Source organism: Rhinopithecus roxellana, chromosome 11 (genome assembly GCF_007565055.1).
Source record: "Rhinopithecus roxellana isolate Shanxi Qingling chromosome 11, ASM756505v1, whole genome shotgun sequence".
Classification (NCBI taxonomy): Eukaryota; Metazoa; Chordata; class Mammalia; order Primates; family Cercopithecidae; genus Rhinopithecus; species Rhinopithecus roxellana.
This window is the reverse complement of record NC_044559.1, coordinates 34663618-34683659: the sequence shown is the minus strand read 5'-3', so window position 1 is coordinate 34683659 and position 20042 is coordinate 34663618. Positions and strand designations below refer to the sequence as shown.

General features: G+C 40.7%; 1 protein-coding gene across 2 annotated transcripts in view; it reads left to right on the top strand.

Moving 5' to 3' along the window:
• Positions 1-582: 582 nt before the first annotated feature.
• Positions 583-20042, top strand: part of NRAP (nebulin related anchoring protein) — a 76213-nt gene continuing 56753 nt past the window's right edge. For both annotated transcript variants that reach the window (XM_010365929.2, XM_010365931.1), the window contains exons 1-11: positions 583-842; positions 1204-1298; positions 1881-1968; positions 7183-7287; positions 10596-10700; positions 11683-11787; positions 12813-12917; positions 14185-14292; positions 14588-14692; positions 17997-18101; positions 19086-19202. In XM_010365929.2, the coding sequence (XP_010364231.1) occupies positions 771-842; positions 1204-1298; positions 1881-1968; positions 7183-7287; positions 10596-10700; positions 11683-11787; positions 12813-12917; positions 14185-14292; positions 14588-14692; positions 17997-18101; positions 19086-19202 (1110 nt within the window). In that variant the 5' untranslated portion in view covers positions 583-770. The remainder of the gene's footprint in view (positions 843-1203; positions 1299-1880; positions 1969-7182; positions 7288-10595; positions 10701-11682; positions 11788-12812; positions 12918-14184; positions 14293-14587; positions 14693-17996; positions 18102-19085; positions 19203-20042) is intronic.

Sequence of the window (20042 nt, the reverse complement as noted above, 5' to 3'; positions counted from 1 at the left end):
CTGTCTTCATGTTACCCCTTTTAAGGCCTGTGAGGCAAGGGAACAAGCACATAGGCCTTCTTGGAACATTCTAGAATAAAATACAGAGGTCAAAACACCAAGAGTTCTCATTTGTTTTTAGTTTCGAATTCTAGTAGAAGCTAAACACAAATTAATACCTTATTAAGTGTTTAGTTTCACTGTTGTAAACACTTTGGGTAGGTAAAGTTAAAACTCAAGTGTGATATTTATCCATTTAAAGGAGTGAATCAATCCTATTTTATTTTCTATATTTTTGGGAGCTGGCCTTTCCGCTTTAGTCATAGGATGCATAGAGCAAGCTTTTCTAATTTGATTGTTGGATGACGGTGTGGCATCTTCCTTTAGGTTCTTTTCTTGGGTCATGATCACAGCTAGTGCTAAACCACTCCATGCTGCCTGATCATACACCAGGATTTGGTTATCCACATAAACATGATGCTGTTGTGAGTTCATTTTTCTATTTAGAGAAGCATGTCAGCTAGAAATACTTCCACCTTATTTCTCAGACGCATGCGTGCTGAGTGAGTGGCCAAAATAGCCCCTTGAGTAAGTGGCAGCTTTAAAAACCATCCAACTGCTGACTTCAAACTAGAAGGTCAGCAAAGGAAAGTGGAAGTTGGACTCTGAACGATCGAGGCGCCCACAGGAATTTCAGAGACGTCGGATTTTGAAGGCTTGAACTAGACTGGGGGTTCTCCTTGCATTTCTTGCCTGTTGCCTATCTTTGTCTTCTCCCTTCTGGCTTCGAGATGAATGTGCAGGCTTGCTCTAGGTGTGGGTATGGGGTTTATCCTGCTGAGAAGATCAGCTGCATAGATCAGGTCAGTAGATGTTTCTTTGCTTTTGTGAATAATAACAAACACAGGAAATTGACTTTCTCACATATGGACATAGGTAAATATGGAAATTTAAGTTTCAGTTAAATTTTTTTGAACCACAAGAAAAAGTTGTATTTCCCACCTTTATTTAGTTCTACCCATTTCTATTTCTTCTATGTTGTCTCAAAAAGAAAAAGTTATCCCTTTATTTACCTGTGAGTGTTGTTATAGCTGTGTGTGTGGTTTTTAATTTTTTTAATCACCATTTTATCCTCGAAGTTCATTTTTGTACCCTAAAATATATAAGAACCTTGAGTCTGGAGGAGAAAAGGTAATTGCTAAATCTTCTCTATATGATTTCTAGATATGGCATAAAGCCTGTTTTCACTGTGAAGTTTGCAAGATGATGCTGTCTGTTAATAACTTTGTGAGTCACCAGAAAAAGCCGTATTGTCACGCGTAAGTGTTTGATGCCCCCACCACCACCTCTTGAGTTTTATTTTTCAACAAGGAGCCAACTAAACGTTCAAATCATATACCCCCGGGGTTAAATCCAAGAAATATCTTCCCCAAAGTGTTCACTTGTATCCTGTCATTAAAGAGACTTAAGGTGGGATTTTATGCAATGGACACAAAATTTCAAATTTATTCCAAGTAAAAGATCAAATATATCCACTATAACCTCATGTCAAATGATTAAATATTGCGCAGAAAAATATAATGGCCATAAATATGCATATAGAGCTTTGAAGTATTTTCTTTTAAATAATTTCAGATTCCTTTTTTACTTTCTTCAGGAAGTTTTCAAGTGATCATTTCCAGTTAAATTTAGGCTTTCAGTTGTATATGTTGATTTTATGTGATTTGCTTTTTATTTTTCTGTAAGATGCATTGCCTGGAAAATCATGAACTTAATTTTTAAGTTTTATATTTATTGATTTTTTAAAAATAACTTATTATTTAAAAATAATCTTAAGAATAGTCCCTCAATCATTTGGATAAAGTACATTTCTAATTTTGATTTATACCTATTTGTTGTAGCCATAACCCTAAGAACAACACTTTCACCAGTGTCTACCACACTCCATTAAACCTAAATGTGAGGACATTTCCAGAGGCCATCAGTGGGGTAAGTTATTTAATCTTCAGTGGGACGGAGGGTATGGAGAATGGTTGGTTACTGGGTAGAAACGTACAATTAGATAGAAGGAATATGTTCTAGCCAGGCACGGTGGCTCACACCTGTAATCCCAAGACTTTGGGAGGCCAAAGCAGGCAGATGGTTTGAGCTTAGGAGTTAGAGATTGGCCTGGGCAACATTAGTGAGACCCTCTCTTTATTTCTTAGAAAATTAAATAAATAAAAGAAGGAATACGTTGTAATGTCCTATAGCAGAGTAAGGTGACCACAATTAACAACAATGTATCATATATTTCAAAATAGCTGGAATAGAAATAATACTTGAGGAGAAACACCCTAAATACCCTGACTTGATCATTACACATTCTAATACATAACAAAATATTACATGTACTCCACAAATATGTGCAAATATTATATATCCATTAACAATGCTTAGGCGCATGTAAAGTTTTTAAGTGTCTGTCTGCATGTGAAGCTGCCCATTTCCTCCACATACACATGTAAAGTGCATTTGAGTAACAAATGTGACTGTTTGTTCTCCCACAATATTAGGGGCCAATATACAGGATGATGTAGATAGAATAATTGAGGTCCTTGATTTCAGTATAATCTTTGTGTCTTGACCAGCTCAAGACTGTTTCATAAAATGATGACAGTTTATAGAGTAGGCTCTGCACACACTAAATGCTTACTACATAAAACAATGCTTACATAGTTGGAACATATTATGAGGATCTTGACTTTTCCCTGTAACATTCTGGAACATAAAATCAAAACCTTTAGTTTCACACTCAAGTCTCTGTGAATTCAGTCATTACTTAGGATTATTGACAGCCTGTTTTCCCCTTGGGGTGCGAATAGGTCAAAGATGTTTTCCTTTGGAAAGGAAGTTTAGTTTAGGAGGTGTGGAGTTGAGATGGGGAGGTAAACATGGAGGCCACATTGCCAAATCCAACCTCTTGAAAATTTAATAGTGGAGTTTTGTCAAATAACCAGCTATCGATGTAACTCTTGCACCTATTAAAATGGTGAATCATTGAGCTTCTATAACCCATGCCCACACGAAGTTGCTCTGTGGGATGAAGTTTTAGTGGCTTTCTAAAATTAGAAAATTACCCATGAGGTGAAAGGTTCTCTAGTAATCCCTCTTTACCCAAGATTCCCTTCCTAATGTTGCTCCACCTCATACGGACTCCCTTCCTTGCCCAACTGTCCTCCTCCCAAGAAACTGTATATGAGATAGAGGTAGTGGTCTTGCTGTGTGGCTCTCTACACATGCTGCCAAGATACCTTATTTTCACTAAATGCTTAGAACTAATTGTGAGTTTATTACGTCTTTTATTTAACAAGCTTATATAGCATTTACTGTAGAAGCACTTAATTCATTTAACATACATCGCAACCCAATGAAGTTGATACTGCTATTATCCCATTTTACGATGAGGAAACGGAGGCTCAAATTGTTGTTCAGATATCATTGCTTCCTAGGGATTCACAAGTCTTAAGAATTCACAAGCAATCCTAGGTTACTGAGAAGCCTAATTCTTTCAGGACTCTGTTTTCATCTCTTGGTGTCTGAGGGCAGCTACGTGAAATTATAGTAAATATTGAATATAGCTCTTACTTAAACAGAGTGCTAAACACTCTGATAAGTTATTTATATTATCTCATGTGTTCTTGACAAGAGCCTTCTGTAATATTATCATGTTATAGTTGAGGAAACTGAGGCTCAGAGAGGTTAAATAACCTGCCTAGTTTACCCAGCTGGTTGGGCACAAATCCAGATCTCTTTAACTTTAGAATATTTATTAGTGGCTCACTTTCATATATACCCAGAGGGTGGCAAACTCTCCAGAAGACAAAAAGCAGTTGTTCATGTTTTCAAATATCCAGATGTTTCTGCAGTTGTGTAGCGAGGATTTGATAGATAAAATATGAGGAGATGTACTTTACATCAGAATACCGTTTGCATTTATTACACTGTCTACAGAAAGATCCCCATAGTGTCTGTATTTTCCCTCTAACTGAGCCACAGCGGGCATGTCTCCACCTTATAATCACACAACAGGTTACACACTGTTTTCCTTTTTTTGAAGTGGGAGTGGACTCACTTTATTTTAACTGTGTATGACAGGCCCAACCTGGAGCAAGGCTAGGATTGTTGCTAGTTCTATTTCCAGCCACAGACAGTGATGTGAGCTTCCCAGGAAGCCTGTGTGTGTGTATTTGTTTGTGTCTATGTGACAGTGTATATGTGTGTGTATATATGTGTGTGTGCATCTGGGGAGTGTGTATATGTGTGTATGTAGGTGTGAATGTGTGTGCACACACACCTATATGTTTGTATGTGATGTGTGTGCATGTGTATGTGTGTGCACATGTTCATGTGTATTGTATGCATGTATTTGGTGTGTATGTATATATGTGTATGTATGTATATGTATATGCATGTGGGATATGTATACGTGTATGTGGTATGTATATATGTGTATATAGTGAGTGTATATATGTGTGTATGGTGTTTATGTATGTATGTATATATGTGTATATGGTGTGTGTGTGTGTCTGTGTGTGTGTGTGTGTGTGTGTATGTGGTGTGTTGTCTACTGAGATCACTTTCTCCTTCTTGCCCACCAGGGACAAAGTAAAATGGACAACCATGTCCCTTACAGGGCCCCGCTCTTACAACTGCCCTAGGGTAGTTAAAATATGAGGAGATAAAATATGAATTACCTTTCACCTCCTTGTGATCTCTGAGAGACTTTGACAATTGAATAAAAAATAAATTCATTGTGCACGTGCTAAAATCAAAAAAGGAAAGAGAGTATTCAGTGATGGTGATGAAGGAGAAAAGCAAAGATTTTAAGTTGGCATTCAAAGCCGATTTGCAGTGTTTTGTTCCTAAATGTCACCCTTTGAAAAATAAATAAATATTTGCAAAGATAGAATTTCCTGTTTGGTAGGTGTGAATGGAATTTTTAGAAAAATAAAACATCTAGGCTTTTTTTCTATTCAGAGAATGAAATTTAGCCCTTCATGCTTCCTTACCCCACTGGTAAGATTTATGGCATTTTTTCCTCTTTCTATTTCCTCAATGTAATCATGAATCTCAAGAAAGGTCCCTGGAGGAGGCAAACCCTCCCCAGTGGTAGATTTGCACTGGGGAAGAAGGACAGCAAATATAACTTTCTAGAAGTGGGCAGAATATCTATTTTGGTCATGTGTTTCTGATTACTAAAGTACATTGTTCTCAAGGAGGGCAGTTTTCCCCAACCCCTACCCAGGGGACATTTGTTACTATCTGGGGACACATTGAATGTCGCAACTGCTGTTGGTGGGGTATTATTGCATCTGGTGGGTAGAGACCTGGGATGCTGTTAAATATCTTGCCATGCTCGAGGCAGTCCTCCATGACAAATAATTAACTGGCCCAAAATATTGGTAGTGTTATTTGTAGGTAAGCAAACAAACAAACAAACAAACAAAGCCTACTTTAAGTTTAGGTAACGTTCATTTGTTTCTTAAAAATACAAGGGAAAAGCATGTAAAGATCTCTTAATGTATATATTTAAAATGTACACATCAAGTAGCATTAAGCAGTAGGAACTGTGGAGAGTCAATGTCAGAAGATGCCCTTGATAGGGAACAAGAATTCTTTGGGTTTAAACTTTTCTCTGAGCTTGTTTTCTCATTATGTTTAAAATTAAGAATTTAAACTTCAGCTTGTAAAAACTGCAGATTTCTTTCTTTCTTTCTTCTTCCTTCTTCCTTCCTCCTTCCTCCTTCCTCCTTCCTCCTTCCTCCTTCCTCCTTCCTTCCTTCCTTCCTTCCTTCCTTCCTTCCTTCCTTCCTTCCTTCCTTCCTTCCTTCCTTCCTTCCTTCTTTCTTTCCTTCTTTCTTTCTTTCTTTCTTTTTTTTTTTTTCGGGATCTCATTTTTTTGCCCAGGCTGGAGTGCAGTGGCATGATGTCGGCTCACTGCAACCTCCGCCTCCCGGCTTCAAGTGATTCTCATATCTCAGCTTCCTGAGTAGTTGGGACTACAGGCGTGCGGCACCATGGTCAGCTAATTTTTTCTGTTTTTAGGAGAGATGGGGTTTCACTGTGTTGGCTAAGCGGATCTCGAACTCCTGGCCTCAAGTGATCTGCCTGCCTCGGCCTCACAAAGTGCTGGGATTACAGGCGTGAGGTACTGCGCCTGGCCAAATTTGCAGATTTCTGGGCCCCACTTCCTACCTAATAAATTTTGATATCTTAGTTTGGACCTAAGACCTTCTGATTTTTTTTCTTTTATAGTTAGTCCTTTTTACATTTAAGAAATCTTTGTCTATCTCAAGGTTATGAAGATGTTACTGAGAGGTCAGTTTCCCCCAATTAATCTATACATTCAAGGCAGTCCCATTCAAAATCCTGGTGTTTTTCTGTGGAAATGGACAGACTGATTCTGAAACGAATATAAAAACACAAAGCTCCTAAAATAGCCAAGAAACCGAAGAACAAAATTGAAGGACTCACCAGATTTCAAGACTTACTCTATAAAAGCAGACTTATTCTATTAACTCAGCATAGAATTGGCACAAGAAGAGAGAAATAGACCAGTGGACTCCAATACAAGGTCCAGAAATAGGGCTGCATGTATATGGTCACTTGAATTATGAGAAAGGCATCACTGCAATTTACCATAGCAAGAATGATTTTTCAATAAACAGTACTGTAGTAATTGGGTATTTATATAGAAAAAAATGAACCTTGACCCTTATCTATATATAAAAATTAACTCAAGGTTTATTAAAAATCAGGGTGTTAAAGGTAAAATTGTGAGACACAAAATTGGGAAGCCAACATTTTAACAAGCTCCCTGGGTGATGATTACACGACTAAAATTGAGAACCACTACTCTAATGCCCAATGTTTTCTCAGGTTACTCTAATTTGTATTGTGTGGTAGGTTTATAAAGACTTTATCTTGGTCACTTTAATTGCACTGCTCCAAAGAGCTTTGCACACAGCAGGTGCTCTATATGTGCCACCTGGTTGGTGGTGCAGATGAAACCACAGGGAGACTGACAGCGCAGTGTGCCTTGTAGCTCAGTGCTTTGCAGTTGAGACTGAGCAAAATCCCCCAATTTTAGCTAGGAATTGTTTGTCTATTTTTTTTCTCTTTTCTGATGGAAACATCACTGACAACATCTTCCTTGTGCAGATCCATGACCAAGAAGATGGTGAACAGTTTAAATCAGTTTTTCATTGGGACATGAAATCCAAGGATAAGGAAAGTACACCTAACAGGCAGCCACTGGCAAATGAGGTGAGAGAAAAGTGATAAGTGGGTTTGGAAAAAGAAAGAGTGACATACTATGTCAACTGAATGTATTATTATTATTACTTCTAGAGAAAATCAAGTAGGTTTCCTTTCATCCAGTTTGTAATTCCAACTGTCTATGGAAGACCTCAATCAGCGTGTCCTAACATCACCTGAACTCTATCTGCCCCAGACCAGGTTCACTGTCTTCCCCTTCCAGCCACTATATTTCTATCACCCAGGTTTGAAACGAAGACTACTCTTTCTTTCTCTGACACTTCACTCAGCTCCACCCCTTCCTCTCCACTCTCCCAGTTCTGATCCACATCATTTCCTGCCTGGACCTTTACGAGGTTACCAAGATGGCTCCTTTCCCTCGTCTGGGCTGTCCTCTCTCCAGCCTCTCTCCACCCTTCGCGGGTATCCCTGACTTATACTCTTCCCACCTCCCCTGTCTGTTGACAGACTCATCATTTCAGAATTCCTTAGCCATTTATTTTATTTACACACATAATATGTGCATAAGAATTTACATTATTCTTACTGTAAAAAAAAAAAATCCAAACAGTACAAAGGTAACCCTTTATCCACCACCTCCAATTCCAGTTTTCTCTGTAGAAGTACCCGCTTTCATCAATCTTGTCGGTAGCATCCTTCCAGACTTTTCTCTCTTGATTTGCAAATAAAACTATCTATATCTGTCTTTCTAGAGTTTACATTTGGACATGTTTACTACCATTTATTGAAGGATCTTGAATGAGTTATTTAACCATTCTTTACTTCAACTTTCTCATCTGTAAGGTGAACTTCAAACACTTCCTAACATAATGATATTGTGATGATCAAAAGATCTTAGAACAGTGGTAGGCACAATAAATATCAGCTAGTATTATTTGTTATTGAAAATTATATACGTATATATGTTATATAAACCAAAAGTATCTGAGACAGGTCTCAATCCATTTAGAAAGTTTATTTTGCCAAGGTTAAGGATATGCCCAGGAGGTCCTGACAACCTGTGCCAGAGGTGGTCAGAGTACAGCTTGCTTTTATACATTTTAGGGAGACATGAGACATCAATCAGTACATGTGAGGTGTACATTGGTTCCATCTGGAAAGGCAGGACAACTCGAAGTAGGGGCTTTCAGGTTGTAGGTAGATTTGAAGTTTTCTGATTGGCAGTTGGTTGAAAGAGTTATTAACTAAAGACCTGAAATCAATAGAAAGAAATGTCTGGATTACAATAAGGGATTGTGGAGACCAAAGTTTTATCATGCAGATGAAGCCTCCAAGTAGCAGGTTTCAGAGAGAATAGATTGTAAATATTTCTTATCAGACTTAAAGTCTGTGTTGGTGTTAATACTGGTCGGTAGGCTTTTCCTGAATTCCAAAAGGGAGGCGGGTATAATGAGACATGTTCAACCTTCCCCTTCCCATCATGGCCTAAACCAGTTTTGCAGGTTAACTTTGGAATGTCCTTGGCTGAGAGGAGGGGTCTGTTCTGATGGGTAGGGGCTTAGAATTTTATTTTTCATTTACAGTATATTAAATGTATACTTTTTTCATGAAACAATATGCATTGTTGTGAAGTAGTTTTCACTCAACAAATATCTTGGAAATATTTCTATATCAGCATCCTTTTAAGCCATCGTGAATGGGTGGATCATAGGTGCACCATTAAAAATGGATGTACAAGGCCGGGTGCCATGGCTCACACCTGTAATCCCAGCACTTTGGGAGGCCGAAGTGGGTGGATCACCTGAGGTCAGGAGTTCGAGACCAGCCTGGCCAACATGGCAAAACCTCGTCTCTACTAAAAATACAAAAATTAGCCAGACATGGTGGTATGTGCCTGTAATCCCAGCTACTCAGGAGGCTGAGGCAGGAGAATTGCTTGAACCTGGGAGGCAGAGGTTGTAGTAAGCTGAGATAGTGCCACTACACTCCATCCTGGGTGACAGAGCAAGCCTCTGTCTCAACAACAACAACAAAAAAGAATGGATGTACAATACCATACTATCCTATTGATAGACAGGATTACAGGATTATTCAAAAAATTTTTTTCTATTGCAAAGTTGCAATGAACACTCTTGTTCAAGACCTCTTTTGTACACAAATGAGTTTTTTTCTAGACTAGCTAATGAAAAAACAAAGTTGCTAGATCAAAGGGTATGTCCCTTTTAAATTTTAATGGAGGCTCAAATTGCATTCTAAAATAGCTGTACATTTTATACTCCCAAAGGCAGTGTGTGAGAATGCCTGTTTCCCCACATTCTAACCAGCACTTGGTATTGTCAGATAAGTGTTTGGACAATCTGCATCTTGTTTCAATTTAGATGTCCCTAATTGCTAGTCAGGTTGAGTGTAATTTCACATATGAATACTCTGTCTTTCCAGATCTCCAAAGGCTGGCTCTACCCAACCTGTCCAACTTGCCCCCCTCCAGCCCACCTGGCTCCACATCTCTTTCCCTCGGGTCCAGTCAAACCTACCTCCTCATGGTCCTAAGTACTGAGCCCATCACTGCCTTCATGCTTTTATTCATGGCAGCCCACATTCCTGGAATTTATTCAACAAATAATTATTGAGTCTATGAGTTGCTACATACTGTTCCAAGCTTTTGGGATGCATTAGTGAACCAAACACAAAAATCCCTGCCGTCATGGAACTGACCTTCTAGAGTGGATGCCATTTTTTCTCCCTTGGCCTCTGCTAATTGCCCTCAGCCCTGGAGGTACAGCTCAAATTCTATCTTCCTGCCCCAAATGGGACCCATCTCTTACAGACTGCTTTTTAAAGATTCTTATTGTACTTATCACTCAGACAATACACTTAAACCATAACTATTTTCTAATTGCTATTTTTTTCATGTTAGTTTTATCTCCCAAGGTGGTAGGTCATGAGTATCTTAAAAGAGAAACTTTGCTTTTCCTTTTTTTTTTCTTTTCTTTCCATTGTCAGTTGTCAAGTAACAGGTAGTAGGTTTTTGACATTTGTCTGAATAATGTTGATTAATCTCAGATTACCTGACCACAGTGATTTTCCCTCCTCCTCACCTAATCCTGATGCAGTGGTGTGCAAGAAAATGCTGTTATATTCCAAATTTTCCTGTGACATAGTGGCTTTCAGAAAGTTCAATTATTTAGAAACTTAGGTCATTTTCTAGCCTGAAATAAATGAACATTTCAGTTAGCTGAGACCCAGGATTTACCAATAGGAGTTTATAATGTTTAAGAATATCTTCTTTTGACAATGTATGTGTTACTGGGAGTCTGGGACATGTGTTTGTATCCCTTCGTGTGCTTCCTTTGTAGAGAGCCTATTGGACTGGATATAGGGAAGGGAATGCTTGGTGCCCAGGAGCTCTGCCGGACCCCGAAATTGTAAGGATGGTTGAGGCTCAAAAGTCTCTTGGTGAGGTAAGCACCCTAGAAATTGCTTTAGGAATTGGTTTAGCAATTACTTAGCAATGAGTTTGACTGTTCTTTGACTTTTACAATTGTGGTAGACAGAATGATGCTATCATCCCCAAAGATACCCATGTCCTAATCCCCAGAACCAGGAGGGTCAGAGTCAGAGGAAAGGTGATGCGGTGACAGAAGCAGAGGCCAAAGCCATGTAGGGCAGGACCTAGAAATGTGGGGGCCTGTAGAAGCTGGAAAAGGCAGAGAAACAGATAATCCTCTAGAACCTCCAGAAGCAACCATCCCTGATGGCCCATTTTAAAGTACTGACCTCCAGAATCGTAAGAGACCTTAGCAGCCCTTCACATAGGGAAGACAATTTTAGCCTGAATTGTGGAAATCCTCAACCATTTGCACAGGTTACATTCTAGGTAACTAGGTCCCTCCTGGTTACCTCTAGGTACACTTACCCTTTGAAGAATCTACTTTGGAAAACACTGTTAGTCCTCATGACTTTTCCTTTAGAAAATGGAAAGAAAACGCTAGAAACACAAATGCTAAGGTGATAAGTCTCATTAGGAAAACTAATCATCAGAGATATTCAGAAAGTCAGAAGGAAGGAATAAGAGACATTTTACTTCCAATACTGTAGGACTCTTGCTAGCAGACGAGTTACAGGAAAGTCACTCATGTATTAATTAATGGCTGTGTTACCTACAGGCCCTAGAGTCAAAGGGCAGCCCTTGAGTTGTGCTAGGTCCCCATATTTTGATATGAACATTGAAGAGGAGCCCCTTTGACATGGGAAATATGAGTTCTTCAGTGCTGATGGTTTTATTCAAATTGCCAATTATAAACCATATTTACATTTATTACAGGTGATTGAAATATTTCCGAAGTACTTTATAAATCTAGTTTCATTGGTTTTATTGCAGTTTTCTTAGTTGTCATTCAATATCATCTCAGTTCTTGGGCTGACATTGGTTCTGACCAACAGGAATATACAGAAGACTATGAGCAACCCAGGGGCAAGGGGAGCTTTCCAGCCATGATCACACCTGCTTATCAAAGGGCCAAGAAAGCCAACCAGCTGGCCAGCCAAGTGAGTGTCTGGGTGCTTTTTCACCATAGATTATGCTAATTTGTGTCATTAACGAACCCCCATGATTTAGGGAAAAAACAATAAAAGAGTGCTTTGGGGAGGTAGGTACCACAGGTGTCATATTACAGAGAAAACTGTGTTTTTACCTTTTCCCTGTCAAGTATTCTCTGTGCGGTGATTGGACCATATCTGTAAAATACAGAGAAGACTGTGTAGTTCACCCAAAGTCTGGACCACATGATTTCTTGAGTTTGCTTTAGCATTGAAGACATTATTTATTTTTATTTTTTTTATTTTTATTTTTTGTGAGAAGGAGTCTTGCTCTGTCACCAGCTGGAGTGCAGTGGCGCAATCTCGGCTCACTGCAACCTCCGCCTCCCGGGTTCAAGTGATTCTCCTGCCTCAGCCTCCCGAGTAGCTGGACTACAGGTGCCCGCCACCACACCCAGCTAATTTTTGTATTTTTAGTAGCGATGGGGTTTCACCATGTTGGCCAGGGCGACAGTGGTGACCTTGTGATCTACCCGCCTCAGCCTCCCAAAGTGCTGGGATTACAGATGTGAGCCACCGCGCCCAGCCGAAGACACGAATTTTTAACTGGGTGTCAGGTCCACCGAAAGAGTAGCAAAGTTTATTTGTTAAAAACTCAGATTTTGGAGCCAGAATGCTGAAATTTGAATCCTATCCCTTAGTGCTAAGTGACCGTGGACAAATTACTTAATTTCTCTCTTCCTTGGCTTCTCATTTGTAAAGTGAGGAAAACATTGGTCATGCCAAATGTGATTGTTATGGAGATTAAGCAAGTCAATATTTGTTGGAGTGTGGCAATCCCTGGCACACTCTTGGACTTAGCACATTGGTATAGATACTTTTTGAGGAGGAGCCCATGAAATAAGCCACAGAAGACTTGCCACAGGTTTGCGTTGAGTGTAGCCTGATGGTGCAGCTTTAGGAGAGCCACAGGAAGAGGTCATTGCAGAGGCTGTGAGGTGGGTGCACCCTTGACTCTACTGTCTTCTCATCAGGTGGAGTATAAAAGAGGGCACGATGAACGCATCTCCAGGTTCTCCACGGTGGCAGATACTCCTGAGCTGCTACGGAGCAAGGCTGTGGCACAGCTTCAAAGTGATGTAAGAAAGGAGGGAGGCCAGTCCATCACTGATGGGCATTTGGGTTGATTCCTCGTCTTTGCTCTTGTGAATAGTGCTGCAATGAACATACACGTGCGTGTATCTTTATAATAGAATGATAAAAAGGAAAAAGATCATGTCCTTTGCAGGGACATGGATGGAGCTGGAGGCCATGATCCTCAGCAGACCAATACAGGAACAGAAATCCAAACACCCCATGTTCTCACTTAAAAGTGGGAGCTGAGCAATGAGAACACATGGACACAGGGAGGGGAACAACACACACTAGGGCCCATGGTGGGGAGCTGGCGGGAGGGAGAGCATCAGGATAAATAGCTAATGCATGCCGGGCTTAATACCTAGGTGATGAGCTGATAGATACAGCAAACCACCATGGCACACATTTACCTATGTAACAAACCTGCACATCCTGCACATATATTCTAGAACTTAAAATTAAATTAAATAAAAAAAAGAGAGAGAGAGATGGGGGAGACCAAGATGCAGTGGTTTGCACTTGAGATTCCTCTTTCTTTCCTTGCTTGGAGGTAGAGGGAGGGAGAATGTAGGAGACATTCTAGTCCTGCATGGGTACCAAGAAGAAATTCCTGAGGTCAAGGATGGTTGGGTTTGATAAGTCAGTTAGCAGAGACCTTGCAAAAACACTTCTTTAAAGAGAAAACTTTAGATTGGATTAACACCAAATTGGATGTATCTGAGTAATCTGAGAGAAATCTCTCTTGCCACTGCAAATCAGAGAACATAATTTCTAAACAACTTTTACCACTTGCATTTACATAACCCAAATGTTCCATAGCATAATAAAATCAAGAATTTAGTGTTGTTCTGAATGGGACATTGAAGCAGAAATCCAACTTCTGCTTAATACATGGTTTCCTCTTGCCTTAGCCTCGATCTGGGGTTGAGAAGACTCTTGTGTCTCCCAAACATGGCTGACAACTCCTTGAGGGCTGAAGACTTATTCCTCTGCCCAGGCCCAGTGCCTGGCCTGCACCAGGTGCTTAGCAAGCACGTGTTGAATTCCACATTGGGTGTCTCCATGTGCCAGGCACTGTGCTGGGTATTGGGAATAAGAAGGTGAATAAGATGCACATGGCCCATCAAACAGTAAGCCAGTTATATGCCGTATGAGCTATGACAGGAGATGGGCAGGATGTCATGGAACCCTTAGCAGAGCATCTCACTAAGATCATCTGATAAACAGTAGGATTGGGGCATGTGATTCATATTTTTTTTTTCATTTCAGGTGAGATACACAGAGGACTATGAAGAACAAAGAGGGAAAGGCAGTTTCCCTGCGATGATCACACCCGCCTATCAGATAGCCAAAAGAGCCAATGAGCTGGCAAGTGATGTAAGTTTCCTTGACGATGTGGTCATGTTAGGGAGAAAGAGGAATGTGAACCTGGGTCTGAGGAGTCCAATTTCCTGTCGACTTTTGCATTTACCCTGAAGCCAGGGAGTAGTTTTCTTTCATAGTTTTAAGTGAATTTTACCATGACAATGACCCGGCACTTTTATGTCTGAGACATACCTACTCCCTAGATCCAAGCAGAAAAAGAATATTCCATTAAGACATTCACTTTTACTCTTTTGGCTCCTGTGTATGGGAGTCAAATTCACCGAGTTTGTCCTTTGCCTTCAAACAGGTGAGGTACCATCAACAATATCAAAAAGAAATGAGGGGAATGGCTGGTCCAGCCGTTGGAGCTGAGGGCATGTTGACAAGGGAATGTGCAGACCAATATGGTCAGGTATGTGATAAAATGATCTCCTGCCCTGCTCTTTTCCATGTTTAGCCCCTTCTAGGCTGTGATACAGCTATGACCATTTAATCAGGGGTGGGGCTGTCGTTTAGCTTTACCTTATTTATGAAAGGTAGATTTTCCAAGATAGAAAGTAGTGGACAAACAGTTGTACAGGGCTCAACTTGACCCACTTAGGAAAACAGATTAAGGCACTTTCTTTTTTTAAATAAATAAATGACTTACACCAATATGGTGGCTTGGCCAAGAAGAAAGCATTCTTATCTGTCCATTGAAGAACAGTCCCAAGGACTAAGATCAGCTAAGCTTAGCTGGGCTCTATCATAAGCAACATAGAGATCAAAATGCATCTTGAAAAATATTGAGCATTTCACTGAGTAGTGGGGCTCATTTTCTTAGAAAGTGAATTTGTTATCTAGGTTGGTAGATAAATCAGTATGCCAGAGAATGCAAACCCTTTTTCTAATTTCACTTCTCAGATGAACTATGTCTTGACAGGGAGTAAAAAAAAGATTAAGATGATAATCACAAGCTAATTATTATTTGCACATCCCTCTGTCTTTTCTGGTACTAGCCAGGTGTTGTAGGGTAGAAAGGAAGCATTATTGTTCACAGTTGCAAGTAAAGAACATTGGAAGAACACGAGTGTGTATTGGAAGAATACATTTTATGGGTTCAAGTGATTTTTTTTTCATAATTGGGCAGTTGTTTGAATTATTTGGCAGTAAGTACACTCTCTACAACACATATGACTTAGAAAACCACAATGAATTTGTTTCTGTTCTTTAGAAAAACACATTGCCGTAGTTAGGCATATACTCATATGAGTCTTAGGATGTGTTTGAAGGTCGGTTGGGACTCCTTTGAAAATGTCTACTGGAGCAGAAATGCTTGGTTTTGAATTTAAAAGGCCATTTAATCAAATTCTCTAAGTTAATTAAGTGGTCTTTTAGTGCTTTAAACCAGTGAAAAATGTTTTTACTTGTTTTGTATTTTAAATATATTGTTTGGAAAGCTCAGGACAACTTTTAAAAATCAGCTTTAAAAAAAAATCTGGCTTCTATATTTGGCAAAAAATATTTTGTCCTGTATTTGGCGAATCCTATCTACCAGTAGTTATAAGACACATGTATCATTTCATATGTGTACCTAGACATGACTGTAGGTATAGATGAAATGTAACTTTTTAGTATCATAGCTGGTTCTTGATTAGTAGGACGCTTTGATTGAAGTTTTCAGTCCTGAAAATAACAAATGCAAGAATCAAAATGGGTGTTGTTTGATAGCACTGTCAGCAGCTGTTGAGAGGACTCAGTCTAGTATGGCATTTCACTGTTGTGATTTAGCATGACTCGCCAGGGCATGAGGAGGAGGGAGCAAGAGAGAAGCCAGCAGGCAGATAACTATAAATATCTGTAGTGCCTTAAATGCCAACCAATTCATTCTTCTTTTTAACAAGTAACTAGACTTGTTAAAAGGATTATACCATGTAATCAACAGGATTAGGTGTCTTGAAAAAAGATTAACACTTACAACATACATATATACATACATATATATATATGTGTATATATATATATATATATACACACACACACACAGAGAGAGAGAAAAAAACTGGAGTAAAGTTACAATCACAGAACTGTAGAGCAGAATGGGCAAAGCCATAGAGCAGATTACCAAAGAATTTGAGAACCTTTTAAAAAAACATATTACTTATTATATTTGGCCAGAATATTCTGGCAGCCAGGCCAAAAGGAGAACTCGGGCTAAATGATTTTCATTGTTGGATAACGGGGAGCCTGGATTTTCTAATCTGACCCAACTATTTTATTTTAGAAAATGTGTGTGCCACAGTCCAAGCCCTGTTGCTGGAGCTGGACAGGCCCCTGGCTTGAAGGAGGCCACAGAGAGATGGAGTCATGAGCCTAAGGGGGGCACCATATGGGCTGTTCCAGATTTGTGCTAAAAGTACAGTGAAAACACAGAGGACTCTGCCTGGGGCAGGTCCAGGGGTGAGGGAGGACTGAAGGACTTCTACGAGGAGAAGGTTGTCTCTAAGCTGGGTCTTAAAGTACATCTGGCTGCCAGGGAGGGGTTATCCGTCATGTGATGACAGCATCATGAAAGAGAAGGTTTTCCTTTCTGGGAGCGGATGGTTGGTGTGGGGAAGAAAAAAGAAAGGATTAAGACAAAGATTGTAATCCTTAGTCTGAAATATACAGTTAGTCCCATTTCAGATAATCTTATGGTAATTCGAAGTTTTTCCTCCCAAATTACAAAAATTATATAATACTCCTTTTCTGGTTACATGACACATACTACTGGGGAAGGCAGTACCACTGGAGGAGACAGTACCACCAGTGGAGACAGTACCACCAGGGGAGACAGTACCGCTGGGGGAGACAGTACTACCGGGGGATGAAGTACCACTGGGGGAGACAGTACCACCCACTGGGGGAGACAGCACCACTGGGGGAGACAGCACCACTGGGGGAGACAGTACTACCGGGGAATGCAGTACCACCAGGGGAGACAGTACCACCAGGGGAGACAGTACCACCAGGGGAGACAGTACCATCAGGGGATGCAGTACCACCAGGGGAGACAGTACCACTGGGGGAGACAGTACCACTGGGGGAGACAGTACTACCGGAGGATGAAGTACCACTGGGGGAGACAGTACTACCGGAGGATGAAGTACCACTGGGGGAGACAGTACTACCGAAGGATGAAGTACCACTGGGGGAGAGAGTACTACCGGAGGATGAAGTACCACTGGGGGAGACAGTACTACCGGAGGATGAAGTGCCACTGGGGGAGACAGTACTACCGGGGGATGCAGTACCACCGGGGGAGACAGTACCACTGGGGGAGACAGTACCACCGGGAGAGGTCCCTACATAGATCTGCCACTGGGCATGAGTAAGGTAGTGTTTGAGACCTGCTGGAAGACAAAGGACTTCCCTGGTTGTCAGTTAAAAAATGAATATTCCATAACACATAGGCCTGGGGGAGTGGTAGAGTGTCTGATTTATCCAGTGGAAATAATGATGATGATCATTATATCAGTTGCCATTATTTAGTGCTGACTGTGTGCTGGGTACAAGTAAGTGGGCCTGACTCCAGGGTCTGCCATCTTAAAAGGAATGTTTAAGCCACCACATGGACATCACTGGAACCCAAGGTGGATGAACCTCTGTGATAATAGGCTCTGTGAGTGGCCATTGCTGAACCCCGCACATCTGGGGAGGAAAGCATTACTCACTGAAGTTTTTGACCCACCCAACAGGGTTACCTGGAGGAGTATGAGGAGCACAGGGGAAAGGGCAGCTTCCCGGCTATGATCACTCCAGCATATCAGAACGCCAAGAAAGCCCACGAACTCGCTAGTGACGTAAGTACCATGTAGGTGTGACGGCAGAGCCACAGAAGCAGAGAAGTGAGACTTTGAAGGCTGTGCTTACTGAAACCTACACACAGATACATTTATTACAGCTGAGCCAAAGTAGAATGTTAGCCCTCAACTCCCATCCAAATTTATGAAGACTGCTTTGGCCCCATTTGTCTGCTTCCAAGGAGATGCCCATGGACTACCAGTATAGCTTGCTTGAGACCATTTGAAGCAAGTACAGAGGCTGGCCAGCCAGAGTGGGGTATTAGGAGAGTTTTGCCAAATGGCCCAATTAGAAATTGAGTAATTTAGGGGAAGAACTGATTAAAATAAGTCATATGATTATCAAACTGGGTGTAACCCGGTGATGAAATGATTTTTATTGGCAGAACGTTAGCCTGCTGGCAGTCCTTGAAAGGCAGGCTATAATTAAACTTGGAAAAGTGACATGCTCACTGCAGATCTTGACATGCCAACTGTAACTTGGTCTCATCAGAACCCAGCATTCATTTCACACCCCTCGCCATTTTGTTTTCTTTCCTTTTCCTTCCCTCTCTTTCCTTTCCTTTACCAAAGAACGATTCACCTATTACCCATAACAGCACCATCTTTCCCTGAGGAAGGAAGTTAAAAGACATTACTCCGCCCCTCATTAGCAGGGAAATGATGTTTAAACCAAGGGCAGAATGGGTTTGGACTGACAACTTTTCTTATGATTATTTTAAGACTTTTTTTTTTTTCCATGCAGAATTAGAGTATGAAGTGTAAAAAGTGTGAAAAGGGCCAGGAAAATTTTAATAACAAAAAAGGACAAAGTAGTTTATAGATTTCATGAAGAGAAAAGGCCACATGAATATTTTTTTTTTTTCCTTCAGAAAACTGTACTAAGTAAATGTTGACATTAAGTCCAGGATAACTTTGGAGTAATTCCTCTCCCGGAGCCTGGAAACATCAACTCCAGCCCCGTTTTGTGTGTTTTTATTTCAGATAAAATACAGGCAGGACTTCAATAGGATGAAAGGTGCTGCACATTATCACTCGCTTCCAGCTCAAGACAACTTGGTCCTCAAACAGGCTCAGAGCATAAACAAACTCGTGAGTGAGGTGAGTGTGGGGAAGAGCCACACGCATGAACATCACCTTTTTTATCTCCTCTAGTCAGTGAATGAGGTGACCCTATAATAAAAAGCTCTGGCTGAAAGTGTGACACCGGCCAGGTGTGGTGACTAATGCCTGTAATCCCAGCACTTTGGGAGGCAGAGGCAGGTGGCTCACCTGAGGTCGGGAGTTTGAGATCAGCCTAACCAACATGGAGAAACCCCGTCTCTACTAAAAATACAAAATTAGCTCAAATTAGCTGGGCGTGGTGGTGCAGGACTGTAATCCCAGCTACTAAGGAGGCTGAGGCAAGAGAATTGCTTGAACTTGGGAGGCGGAGGTCGCAGTGAGTCGAGATAGTGCCATTACACTCCAGCCTGGGCAACAAAAGTGAAACTCCATTTCAAAAAAAAAATGGTGACACCACCTATTCTGCCCATTGGTTACCGGTTTCCAAGAACAGATAAGTGGTAAAATGCAATTTACAAGAGAGCCTAGAATCAAACCAGTTACATCTTTCTCTGATGGTTCAGAAGTTACTGCCTAGATCCTCCCAGGGCTGTCAGTACTCAAAAGTGCCAGGCAACGGGCTTCTAGTTGCCAGAAAGAATACTGGAGGATCCATCTTTTAAAACAAATCAAACATCTGAAAGAGTGTTTCAAACGTCAAACCCCTCTCATTCTCTTATTATTGAACTCTGAGTTCCGAGAAGCTGTGTGTTCCGTGTGAATTTCCCTTTCCTTACATGCTACGCTGGCTGCCAGAGGGGTGTGTTTGGTTTGGCTTGCCCACAGTTTAAGACGTTTTTATTGTGAGGACTGTTTGGCAAGGAAATATCCCCTCTA